This window comes from Sciurus vulgaris (assembly GCF_902686455.1).
Source record: "Sciurus vulgaris genome assembly, chromosome: 11".
NCBI lineage: Eukaryota > Metazoa > Chordata > Mammalia > Rodentia > Sciuridae > Sciurus > Sciurus vulgaris.
Genome location: NC_136472.1, coordinates 51,770,126 through 51,788,711, shown reverse-complemented (window position 1 = coordinate 51,788,711; position 18,586 = coordinate 51,770,126). Strand labels below are relative to the sequence as shown.

General features: G+C 32.6%; 1 protein-coding gene across 1 annotated transcript in view; it reads left to right on the top strand.

Moving 5' to 3' along the window:
* Nucleotides 1-18,586, top strand: part of PRMT3 (protein arginine methyltransferase 3) — a 132,861-nt gene that overhangs the window by 13,884 nt on the left and 100,391 nt on the right. The window contains exons 8-9 of the mRNA XM_079101862.1: nt 3,435-3,500; nt 11,537-11,658. Of these exons, the coding sequence (XP_078957988.1) occupies nt 3,435-3,500; nt 11,537-11,658 (188 nt within the window). The remainder of the gene's footprint in view (nt 1-3,434; nt 3,501-11,536; nt 11,659-18,586) is intronic.

Here is an 18,586-nt window from a genome sequence, read left to right as displayed (position 1 = left end):
ACTAAAGAATCTTCACACCTGACCAGTTATCTTTAAGTCCTTTTGGTATACATATAGATTTAAGAAGTTCCAAAGAAAGAAAGAAAAAAGAAAAAGTAATTCCAGCTTGAAGATTCCAGTGCCATCTGTACCCTTTCAGAGAATCACTTAAGAATCCTTATTAATTCTCTGTGCCTTAGTCTCAGTCTCTCTTAGCTGTTGTGCAATGTAATTGTCTCTTGGAGATGATTCGATTAAACGTTCATAGGAAATATGGATATGTTAGATTCAAAGAAGTATTTCGCCATTGTGTATTTTGCTATGTTATAAGCTTAATAAAAAGCTTGACTTTTAAGCTCTATTTCTTCTGTTTCTTACTAGAACAATTCTTAGCATAAACTGTTCAAGCTTACCTACCATTAGAATCTTACCTAATTTTTATAAGTAATTTAAAATTGGGAAACCCTATTTATATAGAACTTACTTTTATGCTTACATTGACCTTGCTTTAATAGAATATGATTTTGATTTTCTGTTGTTGCCACTTTTTTGGCATGTGTTTTGATTATAACTTTAAATAAAAGTAGTTTGTAATCTTGTTTTCTTTCTACGTTTTTTATTGGTGCATTACAGTTGAACATAATGATGAGATGTGTTATGCACACAATGTAACAGTATAATTTGGCCAATATCACTCCCTAGCACTTACCTTCTCCCTCTCTAGCTTTCACCCTCTAGTCCCTTTGCTCTGCTGATCTCCCTTTGATTTTCATGAGATCCCCACCCGCTGTTTCTTCTCTTTTTAGTTTTTTATTTTGAGACAGAGTCTTGCTAAATAGCTGAGACTGGCTTTGAACTTGTGATCCTCCTGCCTCAGCCTCCTGAGCTTCTGGGATTACAGGAGTGCGCCACTGTGCCCAGCCCTACCCCTTACTTCTTAATTGGGGATGAAGATAACGTTTTTGAATTCCAGAGATACAGTTGAAAATCCCTTGCCACTTTTATCTTTTTGAAGGATAGTTTTTGCTGACTAATAAAAATTTGCAATGCCTCACTGTTATTTTCAAGGGAAACCTTGAACTGGGTGTGTATTTATCACAGATCCTAGTACTTATTAATAATTTGAAATTTTAGTAGTTTTCCTTTATTAGTCTCCTCATCTTTTCTGCACATAACTCATGCTCACTGTCCACCTTAACAAACCTATGAATTTAAAAGCATACTGTTATTTGTATATGCACAATTCATAGTATGTAAACTGTTACCTTTAGCCTCATTCTTAATTTTTTTGTATTTATAGTAATTCCATGACACTTTACTCATCTTGCGTTATTATCACGCTCCTAAGTATTTGAACCCTTTTTTGTTGTTTTTTTAGTTTTAATAAGTTGATGCAAAAAATAATTGTAAATGTAATTATTACTTTGTTTTGTATTGGTGTGTTTGTCTTTTGTTAGAATAAATTTTTAGAATGATTGTGATGGTTAGTTTTTATTTGCATTTTCACATTTACTATATTTTTCTTTCAAAAATTCAGTTATTAAATTTAAGCTGTTAGGTGCAGGTTACTGTGTTTGGTATACTTTGGATTTCATTGCATTGGGGTGAGCATCTGAACAAAATCATATGAATATATATGAGAGAGAGCCAGATTGAAGGATTGTAGTTCAGTCGAGCAGCAGTGCGTGGAGTTAGGAGAGCAGTGGGATTCTATTGATTAAGTTGGAGTGGTGGTGAGGCAGGGTGATTGGTGAGAGCTTTCCAAGTGACTGCGATCATGACCGATGTTTGCTCTTTGTAGGTTTTCTTGTTTCAGCAAGGATCACTGGTTATAGGATGAGAAGAGTATAAAAAAAGATAAAAATGTATAAAAATGATATGGTTTAAAAAAGAACCATTTGGAATAAACTTAGATAATTAGTATATTTAAATTTGTTTGAATATTTAATAGATTTATTTAAACATTAGATTCTCTTAGTAATTCTTAAAAGAACTTAAAAACTAAAAGTCTCAATATTGACATAAAAATGTTTTCTGAGGGGTTGATTTGTGTAACATTTTGATAATATTGGTATTTATTGTAACTGCAGTTGTTACTTGGTATCCTTGGGGATTGGTATCAAAACCCAGAGAGCAATCTGCAGATGCTCCTGGCTCTTATATACAATGATGGTAGTGTTTGCATATAGTCTACACACATCCTGCTGTATACCTTTAAATCATCTCTGTTTTGTTTATAACTCCTAATGCAATATAAATACTGTGTAAAGAGTGGTTATATGGGAATCATGACAAGAAAAGTCTTGTACATATTCAGCATAGATGCAATTCTTTTCTTTCTCTTTTTACTCTCTCTTTTTTTTTTTTTTTTTTTAGTGGTACTTGTATTTAACCCAGGGGTGCTGTACCACTGAGCTATATCCTTGAGCTTTGTTTTTTTAAATTTTGAAACAGTTTCCTGTTCTGTTGCTGGACCTGGACTTGAACTCTTGATCCTCCTGCCTGAGCCTCCATGATTTCTTAGATTACAGGTGCATCCCACAATGCCCAGAGTTATTATTTGTTTTTAAATATTTTCTCTCTATAGTTGGTTAAATTCTCGAATGTGAAAACCATAGATACAGAGGGTCAACTACTTTTTTTTTAACCTAGTGTGAAACCCACAATTAGAATTCTCATTTTGTGATATTTAATTTTATCATACTCATATTTTATTTACTTGGTAGCAAAACTCTTAAATGCCTTACTTGCAGACTCTTGTGTGTCTCAACCTAGGGAATGAGCTCTGCTCATGAGCCATTGTAAATGTTAGAATGTTGAAAACCTACCTGGGTCACAGTTCACATGGGACTTGGGAGTATAGAATCTCATAATGTGAGCTGCAGGGTTTGAATGATTTACTTTCAGGTTTCAGGCTTTTAAGCATCATTTCCTACTATAGAAATCTCTAGAAACAAAATAGGATTATAAATCAGATAGGCACTGATAATGATTTTCTTAGAAAAACATGCTCAGCTTAGCTTCATTTTTCATGTGCACCTGCAACTTTTACATTTATCTGTTTTGTTACTTCTCTCCTTATTTTATAGAGCCGTAGAGCAGGGAGTCAGTCTTGACACTCCAGGCTCTACTTAAATGAGAAAAACATCTCTTGGCTTTAATTATCACTTGAAGTCCTGTAGTGATAATGCACGTAAAGAGAAAATTGTGTACATCTTTAAAAGACTGTGGTTAGATCTTATTTGACTTTCAGTGTATTTTTTAAAATAAATGCTTTGTGTGTTGTTGCTATTCCTATTCTTTATTGTTTTCCTTAAGGAAAAAGAAAAGCTGATTTTCCAGGTAGAATGTAACCGTAGAAACTAGCAATGCATCATAAAATAGCAAAAATCTTCCAAAATTTTTTTATTTATTCACACTGCCCTGTAAACATGACGTTTCCCTCTCTACTGCAGGACAAAGTACGAACGGAAAGCTACAGAGATTTTATATACCAAAATCCACATATCTTCAAAGATAAGGTGAGTAGCCTGGGTTATAGAATTGTACATTTCATGTTGTTCTTGGGCATTCGAAATCCCCTTTGCAGTCATCATTGTGATAGCAGTTGATTTAACATACCCAAGGTTTATTTCATGGAAGACTTTTATGGTGTAGGATTCTGATAACAAAAATGCTGATTGGTGCTGTCATTCAATATAGTCTTTTTTAAAATTGAAAGTCATTAATTATTGTGACATAGCTTTGGTAAACTTTGTTTATCTAGATAATTTATAATAATTCCTGTGAATTTTAAATGTATCAGATAAGCCTCATTTCAAGCCTCAAATCAGATAAGCCCATATCACTGTTCTAGCTTGTGTTAAGTAGTTAAAAATTAATAATCTTAAGAAGGTATTAGTAAGCAGAGTTAAATATTGTAAGGTAGAATTTATTTAATATGCCTTCTTTTAATAATGTTATTAATTTACCCCTGTATAAAACTTCATATTTTATAGTTTTAATACTCACTTATTTCAGATATGATAGTACATATGTATGTTTGAAGTTCGTATCATTTGTTCTTTCTTCCTTATGAATTTTTTTCACTTTTCATCTCTTCCTCTTTTCCTCTATCCCTTTTTGTCCCTGTCTACATTGGCATGGTTACTTAAAAATTCAAGTTTTCTGTTTTTTCCTCCTCATTAGAAATGAGTCCACTAATTTAGTAAAAAATTGTGATCTGCTATTTGTATAGCTTTGCTTGGAAATGTTTTCCTACTCTTTTCATTTCGAGAATCTGTATATTGAGAACATATCAGGATTTTATAATTCCTCTCATCTCCATTTTAAAAGATTCTTTTCTAACATTATTTCATGGGCTTTACATAATATTACAGTGAATAAAAACCCTTTGTTTTTGAGAACAACTTTTCTTAATTTTTATAATATGTAGGACATAATCTGGATTGTCTTTTCATTTTTTATGTCTTTGCTAAAAAGCAGTGTTTTACTTGTGACTTAGCTTAGGGAGGAATGTCCTAAAATTTGTATTGTGCTCTGATCTTTTGTGCAAAGAATTACCCATTGTGAAAGATTTATAGTGCTGTATGTGTGTGTGTTTTGCTGATTCCCATCATAGACAAGTAAATTATTTTTAGTTTTAAAATGGTAGCTACAATCAGTTCTTTGTACTTAACTCTTTTGTTTATCTTATGTTATTATAATGGAGACTAATCATTTTTTTTCAGTTTTTATATTTGTACTCATGCTAGAAACAATTTAGTGTGTATTTCTTAAAAAAAGTACTTTGTTTTCAGTGATGCAAATTATATTAGTATTAAGTATTTTTTTTATTTCCAGTTGGATTTCACCCAGATTTTTATTTTTTTATTTGTTTAATAGTGTAGAAATGAAGTATATAATTGGTCTGGGAATTGCTAATCTTGGCTAATCAGAAACTAAATAGATGATATAGGAAAAGTGGTGAGGGTCTTTCTGGGCCTTACCTGTAAAATTTTTTTAAATCCCTTTTGGTTCTAAAATGCTATGATTTTTCTTATAAAAACAGCCTCCTTGTCTTTGAGCCCTCTTAATAATATGAGTACCATAAGGAATTTAAGAAAGTTAGAGGTTTTCCTTCAGTATGCTTCTGAGTAGACTTCTGTCTTATAGTAGGTAAGAAAGTACTACAAGGGCTCAAGTATTAGTAATCATAAGAGTGAATTATTAGAAAATTAAGTATTTAATTTTCACAGAACTGAACACTTTTTGCTTCTGGTTTTTTAGTATAACAGTATTGTATATGTTGCATATTTTCAAAGTACCATGAAAAACACTTAACATTTAATTACTTTATTTTTTTCCACCTATACCTTTTACTGAGAGAATATGCCAGAATAAAAAAAGGGCTTGTTAATGAGTTCAGGGTGTTTTTCTTTTGTACTTTGCCCAAAATGCCCTTTTCTTTTTTTATCAGTATGTGATAAGTTTTGTTTGCCAAAAGTATACTGTAATGTAAAATATTGCACATTTTTAACTTTTTATTTTCTTTCTTTTTTTAGTATAGGGATTGAACCCAGGGCTACTTACTACTGAATTATATCCCCAGACCGTTTTATTTTTATTTTTTTGAGACAGGTTCTCACTAAGTTGCTAGGGCCTTGCTAATTTGCTGAGGCTCGCCTTGAACTTGTGATCTTTCATGCCTCAGTCTCTAAGTCACTGGCATGATAGGCATGTGGCAACATGCCCGCTCAGATTTTTACTTCTTAAAGCACATGTAAGAAAAGATTTTTCATAATTAACAAATAATCTAGAGCTTTTAAATTTTTTTGAAGAATTAGTAAAATTAATATATATTTATTACACTGTAATTTAAAACATTAGAAACATAACTGAAGTGTTTTATTTCTATGTAGAAAGCTTATCAGAAGTAGTTTGAACAATCCTTGCTTTCTATAATATAGAACATGCATCTTTTCTATGCCTTGGTGAGTTTTGTGTATTTAAATGATTCAGGATACATTTTATTACACTATGATTAGATTTAGATATTATAATATCATACATTTAAAAAGCATTTGATAATTTATAGATAACTTTCAAATATGTTTTTTCTTTGTCACTGTGTAATGTACTTATATCTAGGCAGTACTTACCTTCATTTTACATGTAGAGTGACTTTATTTCAAACCAGTAGATTGATGACTTCTTCAAAACACACAACTGAAAACCCTGAGGCTTTTTTACTCTAGTTTAGTGTCCTTTCCTGTTATCACACTTTGAGTACCAGTATATTAATATAGAATGAGTTAGGAATTTGGGTGGGACCCATTAGCTACCTATTAATTCACACTATTTCTCATATATATATGTATATGTTATATGGTTTGTTTGCTGTAACAGGATATGGTCATGAAATTATTTAAATATAAATTATTTATAAATTTATGAAATTATACAGTTTTTCCTAAATTTACCACTGTTTTTCTCCTTGCTTTTATCACCATTAGATAACAAACTTGGTATCAAAGCATCAGCTTCTGTATCACATAGGGGAGGTTTATTTTTCAAGAAAGTACTTGAAATGAAAAATGTTTTTCTTCTTTTCTTCTTTCATTCATTTCTCCCTGTCTCCTTTGCTTCCTTCCTTTCTTAATATTGTTTCAGTTCATAAGCTCCTGTGGGGACCATATGGTATCTCAAATTAATTTAACTTTGGGTAGCTTTTAATCCTGTTTTTACCCACTCGTAATTAATTTCTATTTGTAGTCCATTGAGGAAGCTCCCAGTTAGGTGCCTTTTTATGCTTCTGGTTATTATCTACAGTTATATTAGTTTATTTTTTTCCTTTTTTTTTAAAGGTAAATCAGCTTCTTGATTATTTCATAAAATAATTTTATTTTGTTATTTTCATCTGTTTGATTCTGTCAAATTTTAGTGTATCTGATCATTTGCTGAATTTTGGACTAGATGTAATAAAGTACAATTTAAAATATAATTAAAATATAGGCTTTAGAAGAAGATCAATGTTTGCATACTAGCTCTCAAATTTACCAGCTGTATGACTCTGAACCTCTTTCTTTCCCTCTCAGAAGCTCTCTGTCCTCATTCGCAAAGTGAGGATTAAATAAAAATTGTACATGTGTGCATGCATATGTATATGTGTACATTATATATGTATGTATATATGTGTAGTTTTACAGAAAACACATTTTATTGAAGTATTATATGCACCCCCCCACACACACACACCCTTCTGTACTTTTCTTCACTCAGCGACTTTTTCATGGAGATCATTTGTTACGAACCTTCCTTTTTTTTCCCCCTCTATTCTTTTTTTTTTTTTTTTTTTTTTTTTTTAACTATTCTAGTGGGTCTGAGCAGGCATCTTATGGTAATTTTGATTTGCATTTCCCTGATGATGGGTGATGTTGAGTATCTTTTCACTAATATTTTTAATAATTCATATATCCAATGTAAGAATGTGCATACATTGCTCCAATTTTTTTTTTTAGAAATAATATTGTATGTGATAAAAATATTTTTTACGTATGTGAGTACAATTTAAAATTAATTCCTGGCAGAGGACTCCCAGAGTCAAAAAGGGTATACCCTTCATGGTGTTGGTGCTGCTATCTTGTCTTTCCATAAACTGTATGTGAATATGATGATCTTTCTGTACACCATTGCCAAAGCACTGTTTTATCAGATTTCTTAATTGCCTACTGACCTTTTATTTTTTATTTTTGTAACTGTTTTATTTTAACTGGAGTCCTATATGAGATCCTGGGTTCAGTCTCCAGCACCAAAAAAAAAAAAAAAAATTTCACTCATTGAGTGTTTCCAGGAACTTATGACATACTATTGTATGTATTTGTCTATTTTACTATCATTTTGTGCCATATAATATTTTGGGTTGATATACTATAATCACACTCTTTGTGTGTGTTTGTGTATAATATGTATATATATGTGTGTGTATATGTTATAGTTTGCTTACTGTTTTGATTGATATGTTTGATACTTTAAAATTATTTTGTTTGCAATGATTTTGTATGGATTACATCTTAAAAGCAAGTTCTTAATGCATGTAAAAGTAATTATGTTAAAATGTACAGGTTCACCAGATGGACCACGTGTGCAGCAACACATTCCCACTAGGAGACCATCTGGGTAGAGGATAAGGAGTCACAGCGCAGTAGTCTTACAATTTATTTCTTCAGTGGAAATCAGGCTGTTTAGATTTCTCTCTTCTTGAGCCAATTCTAATAAATTATATTTTCAGAATATAATGAAAGAAAAATCCCCAGTTCTAATAGTAAATAATATAGATAAGAAAATACACAGGAGCAACAACTAATGTGCAGGACATTTGAAAAGGATTTATTTTTAAAAAATGTAAACCATGTAACAAATGATTTAAACAAATTGAAAGTCATATCATGTTCTTAAATAAGAAAATTTAAAATTTTTTCTTTTTCCATAAATTCATTGTAATTTTAACTCAATTCCTTAGAACATGGCTAAGATGTTTTTTAAGCTGGAGAAGCTGATTCACTTGTTCACATGGAAAAGCAAGCACAATTATCCACAGATACTGTGGGAAAAAACTCACATTGAAGTTCAAGCAGCCTAGATGTGAAAACATTCTATAAAGTTTCTGTAACTAAAATAATTACCAACACAAGAATATATAGATTAGCAGAGCAGAATTAAAATCCAGAAATAGACCCAAATATACACATAAATTTTAGTGAATATTAAGGACATTGTAGCAAATTGGTGGGGGGGGATCAGACTGTTTAGTGACTGATAATGGGACATTTGGTAAGACATGCATAAAAGTAACTTGAAACCATACTGTTTTGGTATGTACCATGAACTGGGCGTGGTGGTGCACACCTGTAATCCCAGCGGTTAGGGAGACTGAGGCAGGAGAATCAAGACTTCACAGCCAGCCTCAGAAATGGCGAGTGGCAAGCAGCTCAGTTGAGACCCTATCTCTAAATAAAAAAAAAAAAAACACAAAATAGGGCGGGGGTTGTGGCTCAGCTATCCAATGCCCCTGAGTCAATTCCTGATACAAAAAAAAAAAAAAAAAAAAAATTGTACTGTGATGGAAAAAACAAACTATTGATGAAGCTGTAACTGTATGACATACTATAACTGTATTAGAAGGAATGTGTAAGGATGAATTAGACTTCAACGAGTGCCTATTCAATTATGATCAAAATTAGGAAGCCATTAAAGAAAAAAAAGATTTAAACCGTAAATAGAGAATTTGTGCATAGCGAAAATCACTGTAAACAGGATCAAAGTAAAAAAATATACTGAGAGAAATTATTTTGAAGTCACAAAGAGTTAATCTCTTTAATTTCTTTTTCTTTTTCGTTTTTTTGGTGCTAGGGATTGAACCAAGGGTCTTGTGTGTGCTGAGCGCATGCTTTACCACTGAGCTACACCACCAGCCCCCACAAACTCCTGTTTCATAAGATTTGATTACACTAATAAAAGAACTGTCAACTCAGTGGAATAATGGGGAAAGGATAGGAGTAGATAAATATACAAAGGATATAAGTAGATAAAAATACAGATGACTCTTCAACATATAGAATGATCTAAACCTCATGGTAAGAGAAATACATATTAAAACTAGACCAATATTATTATTTTTTGATTGTCAACTTGACAGACATCCCAAGCCTTGATCTTTTGTTCCATATATTAGTCTCACATAGGAGAAAAGGAGCACTTGCATGTTGCCCTTTGGATTCTTCATGAGTAAAATTGCCTGTGGAGATCATTGAGTTTATGTCTAGCATAATTATGAATATGTATATTTTAATGTGTGAATAAGGTTAGATATGAGGTTATTTATTACATTAGTAAAATGTCAAAAAACTACCTGAATGTCAATCAGTAGAGAACTGGATCTGTAGATTATTGTATAGCCATAATATAGAATCCTATACAGCTACATAAAAGAAAGGAGCTGTATAAGCTGACATGGAAAGATCTCTAAATTATTGCTAATTTAAAAATAGCAGTATATAGCCAGTGAGTATAATATGCTACCATTTGTCTCAAACTGCCAAGAAAGATACATAGTAGATTCTTAAGGCATAAAAATCTCTTGAAGGATACATAAAAAATGTAGTTTTGAATCTGTGTGAATATATTACCTAGTGATAAAATGAAATACTTGGTCAGTAGTATAATAAATTCTTAATTACAGATGTTTTTCTTACAACTTCCCATTAGTCAGAATGAAAATCCAGAGCTCCATGCAGTTTGGCTCCTGTATAACCCTGACCTTACCTCAAAGTGACTTCTTTCCCACTGAGCTCAACCACACTGTCTATCTTGCTTTGCTTGGGATCTTATGGCTTGTATTACACATCATTCTTTCCTTGGCTGGAATATATTTCTGCAAATCTTTGCATGACACACTCTTTTAAGTCTTTCAGTTCTCTGCTTACATATATCAGACAAGTATTCCCCGACCTATCTAAAAATTTAAAGTGGTCTATGCCCTCTCCCCTCCTCTAATCTTCACTTTAGTCATTTTTTCTTTATAACACTTCTAACATTATTTTATATTCTTTCATTTATTAATTGTCTATTTCTCCACCAAGATTGCATGCACCATTAAGACAGAGACTTGGTCTTGGTCTTATTAGTTGACATACGTAGGACTACTTATTCTATACTTAGAGTAGAAGGGCACTGTAACAACTTTATTTAGAACAAGCATATAGGATTTTCTTGGGCCTTTAATAATGAAAGATTTAAAACACTACAGTTTTCAATAGTTTCACAGAATAGTTTACTTCCAATTGTTGTTTTGCTTAACATGTTTCCTTGGTGACTTGTTTTTATTGTGACCTGAGCAGGTTTCGCTCAATATCATTCTAGGAAAAATGTAAAATTCTTGATTAAAAAATAACTGCTTCCCATCTACTTTCAAATCATCCTGAACTTTGGATCTTCTAAATACTCTTCTTTCACTAATAATGAAGCGTCATATTTATAACCTAAATCCTAAGTTACTGAATTTTGTAAGCTTTTTCTATTGTTGTTGTTGCACTTGTTCTGTTAAAATAAGATATTCAATTTGGGGGATGGAGGGGAAACTGTCATTTTCTATAGTCTTGATTTCTTTATAATGATTATTAAATTATACTGGATCAGACTATTTTGCTTAATTGTTTCCAAACTTGAAAAAGTTTTATTTTTTTAAATTTAGAATTACTGAGCCTAACTTTGAAAATATGGACCAAAAAAAATTAAAAACAATAATTTCTGTTAGAAGTCTAGAAATTACTTTTCATATAAAACATCTCTTAAATTTAGCATTATTCAGCCTAATTGCAATAGACTATGACCATTATACTGTTACTAACTTAAAACAACCTACAGTGATAATATCTTTAGTTTCCCTAAAGAGAAAATACCATATTTGAACAGTGAGCTTTAAATTTTTTATCATAATCTATTTCTACAAACACCATATATATATATAGAGTTTGACCTTGAAGATCTTTTGGATAATGTCTTTATTTTTATACCTTAGGTAGTATTGGATGTTGGATGTGGAACTGGAATTCTGTCTATGTTTGCTGCTAAAGCTGGGGCAAGAAAAGTTCTTGGAGTTGATCAATCTGAAATACTTTACCAGGCAATGGATATCATAAGGTAGATATATTTTTAAGACTTGCGAAATTATTTTAAAATTGGACAGATATTTAACAGATGTTCTTGTCTATAGTATCTATCAAATATAGATTCTTTTAGTAAAACTCTTGTCTAGAATAGTAAAATTTTAAATTGGATTGAGCTAATCATGTTTGAATTGAGTGGTATTGGGTAATGTTTTTAGGGTTCTCATTGATGAGAATTTTTTTTTTTTTTTTTTTTTTTTTTTTGGTGCTGGAGCCTTATGCATGCAAGGCAAGCACTCTACCAACTGAGCTATATCCCCAGCCTGAGAATTGTATTTATATATTTTTCTTGCTTTTCACTTATGGCTATAGATAGGCTAATTCTAATAGAAAGTTAGAAATTACCTCTGGGCATGGTTATGCATGTGTGTAATCCTGGCAAACCATGAGGCTAAGGCAGGTGGATTGCAAGTTCCAGGCCAGCCTCAGCAACTTTTCAAGACCCTCAACAACTTCCCAAGACCTTGTCTCAAAATTTAAAGGACTGAGTATGTAACTCAGTGGTAAAGTGGTAAAGGGTAGTGGGTTCAAACTCCACTACCCTCAAAAGTAAAAATAAAATTGGAAATTACTGATATTTATGGTGATATTGACAGGACTCTGAAACTATGAAACTATATGAAATATTTATTTCGTATTTTCTTCAGCAAAAACCAATTCAACTAAAGACTTAAGGTATATTTTTTCTTGCGACAATAGTAGCCCTTGTACTTCTTTTACTTACATAAATTTCACAATGGCAGAATGGATTTAGTTTATCCCCTAAAATTTAATTTTAGTAGTTAGGTTAACAGTCACAATGGATTTTACAATTGGCTTATATTCTCGTAAGAAAGACAATTCAGGACCTGCTAATCAGAAGAGTTGTTTTAATAATGATAGTTGCAGAAAGGCCCAATGCGCAAAAACAGATAAATAAAAGAATTCAAGAGAGTAGAGTGAGTACATAATAAAACTAAAGCTTGACCTTATATATCACAGAAGAATAGAAGTTGTAAAGTAGAATACAGAAAAGTCACATTTCACATTTGGACAGGATAGTTGCAGTACATGATCATTAAAAAAAAAAAAATCACCCAGATGTAAAGTATTATTTGAGGCATTGATGCCAAGCCTAGCATACAACTACTACAGAGTTCTCATTGATGAGAATTAATTACTGATAATATTAAGCAATTATATGCCAGCCACTTTGCAAAGCACCATAAAAGAATTAAATTCTTACAACAATCTTAGTGAAGAAACCAGAGCTTAATTTACCCATTTTTATAAAGCTAATTAATGAAAGAGCCAAAATTAGAATTCAAATCATGTGATTCAAAATTCTGAGACAATTATGCTATACTGCCTTTTCATTGGTGAAAATATAATTAGTAATTGGAGGTCTTAACAAAATTGTTTCCTGCATACTCTTTTGAAAGCCTGTTCACAAACAGAAGAACAGAAGTCATTTGCCCCACAATGTGAATTTTACCATTTCAAATGGAAGGAGAGATGAATATGAACACTATGAAAATAGTTACTGTTTCACAACATAAAAATGGCAAAGCAGAAGGTTTCTGAAGAAACAGAACAATGTTTCCATATCCAAAACAAAAAGGTTTGCTTTTCACAGAACTCTGATGAGGGCTAAGATTTATTACAGCAAAGTTTACAGTGCAGGAACAGCAGGAAAAAGGTACCCATAGACTAAGAGGTCACAGATACACTTCTCTTTACATCCCCGCTTCAAATCGCAGACACATGAGATCTTACTACCCAGGGAAGTTTGCTGAGTCTTAAGAGTGTATAGTTTTCAAAGAGTGCCAGTCATGTAGGTATTAATCTGCCATGTGACCAGCCATAGTACAGGTCTTAATCAGATACCAGGTGTGCATCATTAATCCTCTGTTTACTTTGGACATTTGTCATCTTGGTTTATCTTGACCCACTGCTTTGGGTTAATAACATCATTACCCTACCCAGAAACTATGTTGAATGTTCTAAGAGCTCTGTTCTTATAGTTTGATCAAGAATCATTTCCAGGTCTATGGAGACAAGCAATAACTGAGTAGAACAGACCTCCTATGTTAACTCTTCTTAACAGGTTCAAATTGAAAACCTGGGTTCCTTGATTGACCTTTCTTTCTCCTTTACTCAATATACCTGTTGGAGACAGAGTCCTTTAATTGAGTATTCTTAATGTTTCTCAAATCTGCCACGTTCTATCTTTGATTTTTCACAAATCCCTGCCTTCATTAATATTCCTGTATCTCTTAACTGAATGAATATATTAGCTCTTACTAACTTCCTGAGTTGTTTGTACTTTGTCTTTGCCTCCCATTGCTCCCTGTGGTATAGCCATATCTGTGTTCCTACCCAGTTCTGCTTCCCTTTAAATAAAAAGAAAGTAAGAAAGGAAAAGAAGAATGTTTTTGAGATGTGCGAGATGTATGTATAAGAGAAGATAAAAAAAGAAACTAAAAATGACTATGATCCTGCTGTTATAGATCATTATTGACATTTTGGTATATTCCTGATAGTCTTAAGAACTTTAGGTCATAGGAGATTAAATCCATACAAAAATTAGTTGTACTAAAATATCAGCTCCTCAAGTTTCTGCGGGGAATTTTCTCTTTTCACTGATATGCCCCAACCATCTGGCACATGGTATGCATTCAGTGTAAATACTTATTCTGGTGAGTGATAAATTAATGAATCTCTGACACCTACACATCACATATTCAAAGACAGGCAAACCACCATTACCAAAGCCTGAAAACCCATTGTCTTTGCTTGAATCCAAGTGATCCTTTTCATTACTATTTTTGTAACAAGGACTTATAGGCTGTTTTTGCTCAAAACACCGACTCTTCACTTGGGCCTACAAATGTATAAAAACTTGGCACCTCTACCTCCATTTTGCATCTGACTTCTTTGTTCTAAGTTGGTCATCTTACATTCCAGGAACAATAGGTCTAATCCATAAGCTTTTTGTGATAAGTAGAAACTAATTTCCAGGCAACAGCAACTTTTTTATCACCCCTGACAAGGTACCGCCTGACCAATCTTGAGGTAATGATCAGTTGAAGCCCCTTTTTACCAGGAATGCTTGACTGCTTACTTCTGGTCCCCCTATCTACATCATCTGTAGCTCATGTTAGTACCCTAAAGACAGGACTGGAAATGCTTGGTCCCCTTTATCTTCCTGGTGTAGCTATATTGCTTAATGTTCTTTTGCTGCTTTTCACCATTACTTTTTCCATTTGGTTTCGGACTTGATTTGTTGAGACCCCAAGAGTTGGGCCTCTGTTACTCCAGTAAAATTTTCACTACATTAAAAGCTGAGTTATTGTTCATTTCAAACAATAAATGTCCTCAGTAATTCCACAGTTACACACATAGGCTGGCTGCAGCGGCACATGCCTGTAATCCCAGCAACTCAGACTGAGGTAGGAGGATCACAAGTTCAAAGCCTGCTTCAGCAATTTAGTGAGACCTAAGCAATTTAGCAAGATCCTGTCTCAAAAGAAAACAATATGAAAGGACTGGGGATGTGGCTCGATAGTTAAGTGCCCCCGAGTTCAATAACTGGTACAAAAAAACAAATCAAACAAAACAACCATAAATACCAGTAATATATATTTGGGAGGGGGCAACTCATGCAACAGCATACGTCCAGGTCTAGGACCTATGTTTCTATCTGCCTATTTTCCATGAAATAGCATACATTTGTCCCCTGCCTTGCACCATTAAAGGTCCTTACTTTTTGTTTCTGTTTATGAATGGAGAACTAGATTCTTTAGTAAAGATAGCTAGTGTGGGTTTGTTTTTTCTCTCTGAGAGGAGAAAAGGGAGACTTGGATAGGGCATAATTCTTCCAATAAGTTTTTAGTTCCTTTGTCACTCATTAGCTCCCATCTCCACAATAATCTTTTCTGATGTGTTCCCTGGGCACTGAATGAAGTTCTTCACAGGTTTTTAATTGTGATTTCATTCCTTTATTTTCCTATTAAATTATTAGAATCTTTTGTCAGTGTCTTCCAAAATCTGCATTTATTAACTTATTATAATTTATAATTTTCTGCCATTTCACTGTGCTTGGGCAACAAAAGAGAAATACATGAACTTGGATGATACATTGAACTGAAAGCCAAGTAATATTAAACTTGTATATTTTTTAATCTCTTAAGGTTTTTCTTTCCTCCCTTTCATGTGTCTTTAAAGAAAAGTCATTGCCATCCACTTATTCTTGTAGTTAACTTTAGAATTGTTTTATGACCCTTTATCTACTTATTTATTGGATGCTAGGGATTGAACTCGGGGGTACTGTACCACTTAGCTACATCCCAACCCTTTTTATTTTTTATTTTGAGGCAGGGTCTCACTAAGTTGCTGAGGCTGGCTTCAAACTTGGGATCATCCTACCTCAGTCTCCCAGGTTATTGGGATTATAGCTGAGCACCACCGTGCCCACCTGTGACTAACTTTAAATGCCACTTACTTGATTAGGTATACTTTGCATGAACTCCATGATACTTCCTGTTGTTTGCTTGTCTATTTTCTTGTGTTCCTTAGAAAACTGACCACTTCAGGCAAAAGTAGGTTATAAATTTGATCTTGTATTTCTTATTCTAAAGATCCTGAATTGAATTTCCATGGTCTGAGTAAAATCTAGACTTAATTAGCGTCCTTCAGAATACCTCCCAACTTTGTCCCTGAACTCTCCTGGTTCTAGTCATACTAATCATTTATAGTTCTTCAAATTTGCTGTTTCTCTCCCATACACACGTAGGAAGTAGTATACTTGCACATGACCCTGCCCCATTCCCAGACCTACCTATATCTTTGTGATGCTGTCTTTTCCTGGCTAAAGTCAGATGTCGTGTACTTGGTTAAGGCTTTGCCATATGAGCTTCTTTAGTGCCCTAATGCCATTAATGATTCCTTCTCTCTTTTGCCATACTACTAAGCACGTGGAGAGTGCCTTTTATCTCTGCATGTGCTGTATAAGACAATCATGATGATGTTCCTTGTATCATTAAATAAAAGTTAAATTGCTACTTTTAGGAAGGGAAATAAGATAGGAAAGTGTGTGTTATTCTAACAAAATTTCCACTCAGAAAAGTTGATAATTTATTGATTTAGTTAGGAGCGTTATTTAAAATAGCCTTTTTATTGCTATGTCATATTTCTATAGATTAAAAGCTACGCTTATTTTTCAGCAGGTGTTTCCAAAGATAGTATTTATTTAGGATCCTTTTATGCTGAAGTATGGTTTCATGAGTAGCCACATGAGAAAACTGAGTAAAATCTATATTTTTTCATGAATGGAAAAAATCACATGGTAATAAAGATTAACAGTCTCATGAAAGAAGTTATCTATATGGATGATGTTTGTATTGAGCTTTGTAATCCATATTACTGGGAATTGTTGGGGTTTGTCTTTTTTTCCTGTGTATTCTCTGAAATCATAATCTTTCTTGTTATTTATATTTGAACAACAAGTAATTACTGATGCAAATAGGATTATGACTTGTAGTAGACAATAAACAGCCTGAGCAGATGGCCTTTTACACAACACAGATCTTGTTGCAGCAAAACCATTCAGAAGGTATTTCTAGGCAATGGAATATTTTGCTCTTTTTAGGAACTATGCTTTTTGTTTTTCTTCGAAATGTTTACAATCGTTAAAGCCTTTAAAAATATTTCAGTAAATAACAAGCAACTGTAGTAATTTCACCAGAATTTTATAAATACTCTTTTGAAAACACAAATACAAGCATTTTTTCTTTTATTTTCTATTTTATTTTATATTTCTACGAAATATAATATGTATTATATTGTAATATATTTAAAGAAAAGCGTAAATGGGCATTAGTATATATGTGTGCTTAAATAATAAAAGTAAATAAATATGTGATAACCATCATCCAAGGCAAGTGATAGAACAATGCCACAACTTCAGAATCCTACCCACACCCACTTCCCTTTCTCTGTCAGATGGGTTACTATGAACAATTCTATTATTCACATTTTGTACATGGGTCCTGATGCAAACATCTACAGAGTATATTCTTACAAGTACAATTACAATCTTTAGAATATACATGTCTTCAAATTTCCCATATGTTGCCAGGATATTAGAAAGTGGTCATACCAATATATACTTACACCAGTAGTTTATAACAGTTCTGGTTGTTTTCATACACCTTTTAAACATTTTCTGATGGGTTATGTAGTAGTAACACATTGTATTTTAATTTTTGTTTCTGTAATTGCTAATGAGATTGATCAGCTTTCCTTGTGATTATTGGCCATTTGGATTTCTCCTTATGCTTAGGTTTCTTTTGGGTTGTGTCTTTTTCTTCTTTATCTAGACAGTCTATATATATTTTGGATTTGAGCTGTTTGTGGATTTTATGTAATGTAAAAGTCTGGTCTTCTTGCTTATCTTCACTGTCTTTGTAATGTTTTCTGATGAACTAAAATTTTCAGTTCTTATTTTTCAATATTCTTATTTATGGTTGTCATTATTTTTGATTCCAGTAAGAAATATTTACTCTTCTGAGGTTATGGAGGGTGTATTCTTTTTTAAATTATTTATAATTGTGCCTTTTGCACCAAGGTCTATAGTCCACTAGCATTAACTTTGGTTTAGGAAGTAGTGGTTCAGGTTTGTTCACTTTTTTTCACTTTTGTATTCTGCATAAATGAACTACTTGTCCTGATCCTTCTTTCCTTTGTACTTGCACATCATCATTCTCAAGAATAAATTATCAATATATGGGGCCTGTGATAGCAAAACCATACTAAGGCATTAGAACAGAAAAATCATAAGTCATTTATTCATGAAGATATGTACAAGAATCCTAATCAATTATGGGCTAAGAGTGTAGTCATTGGTAGAGTGTGTGCTTAGA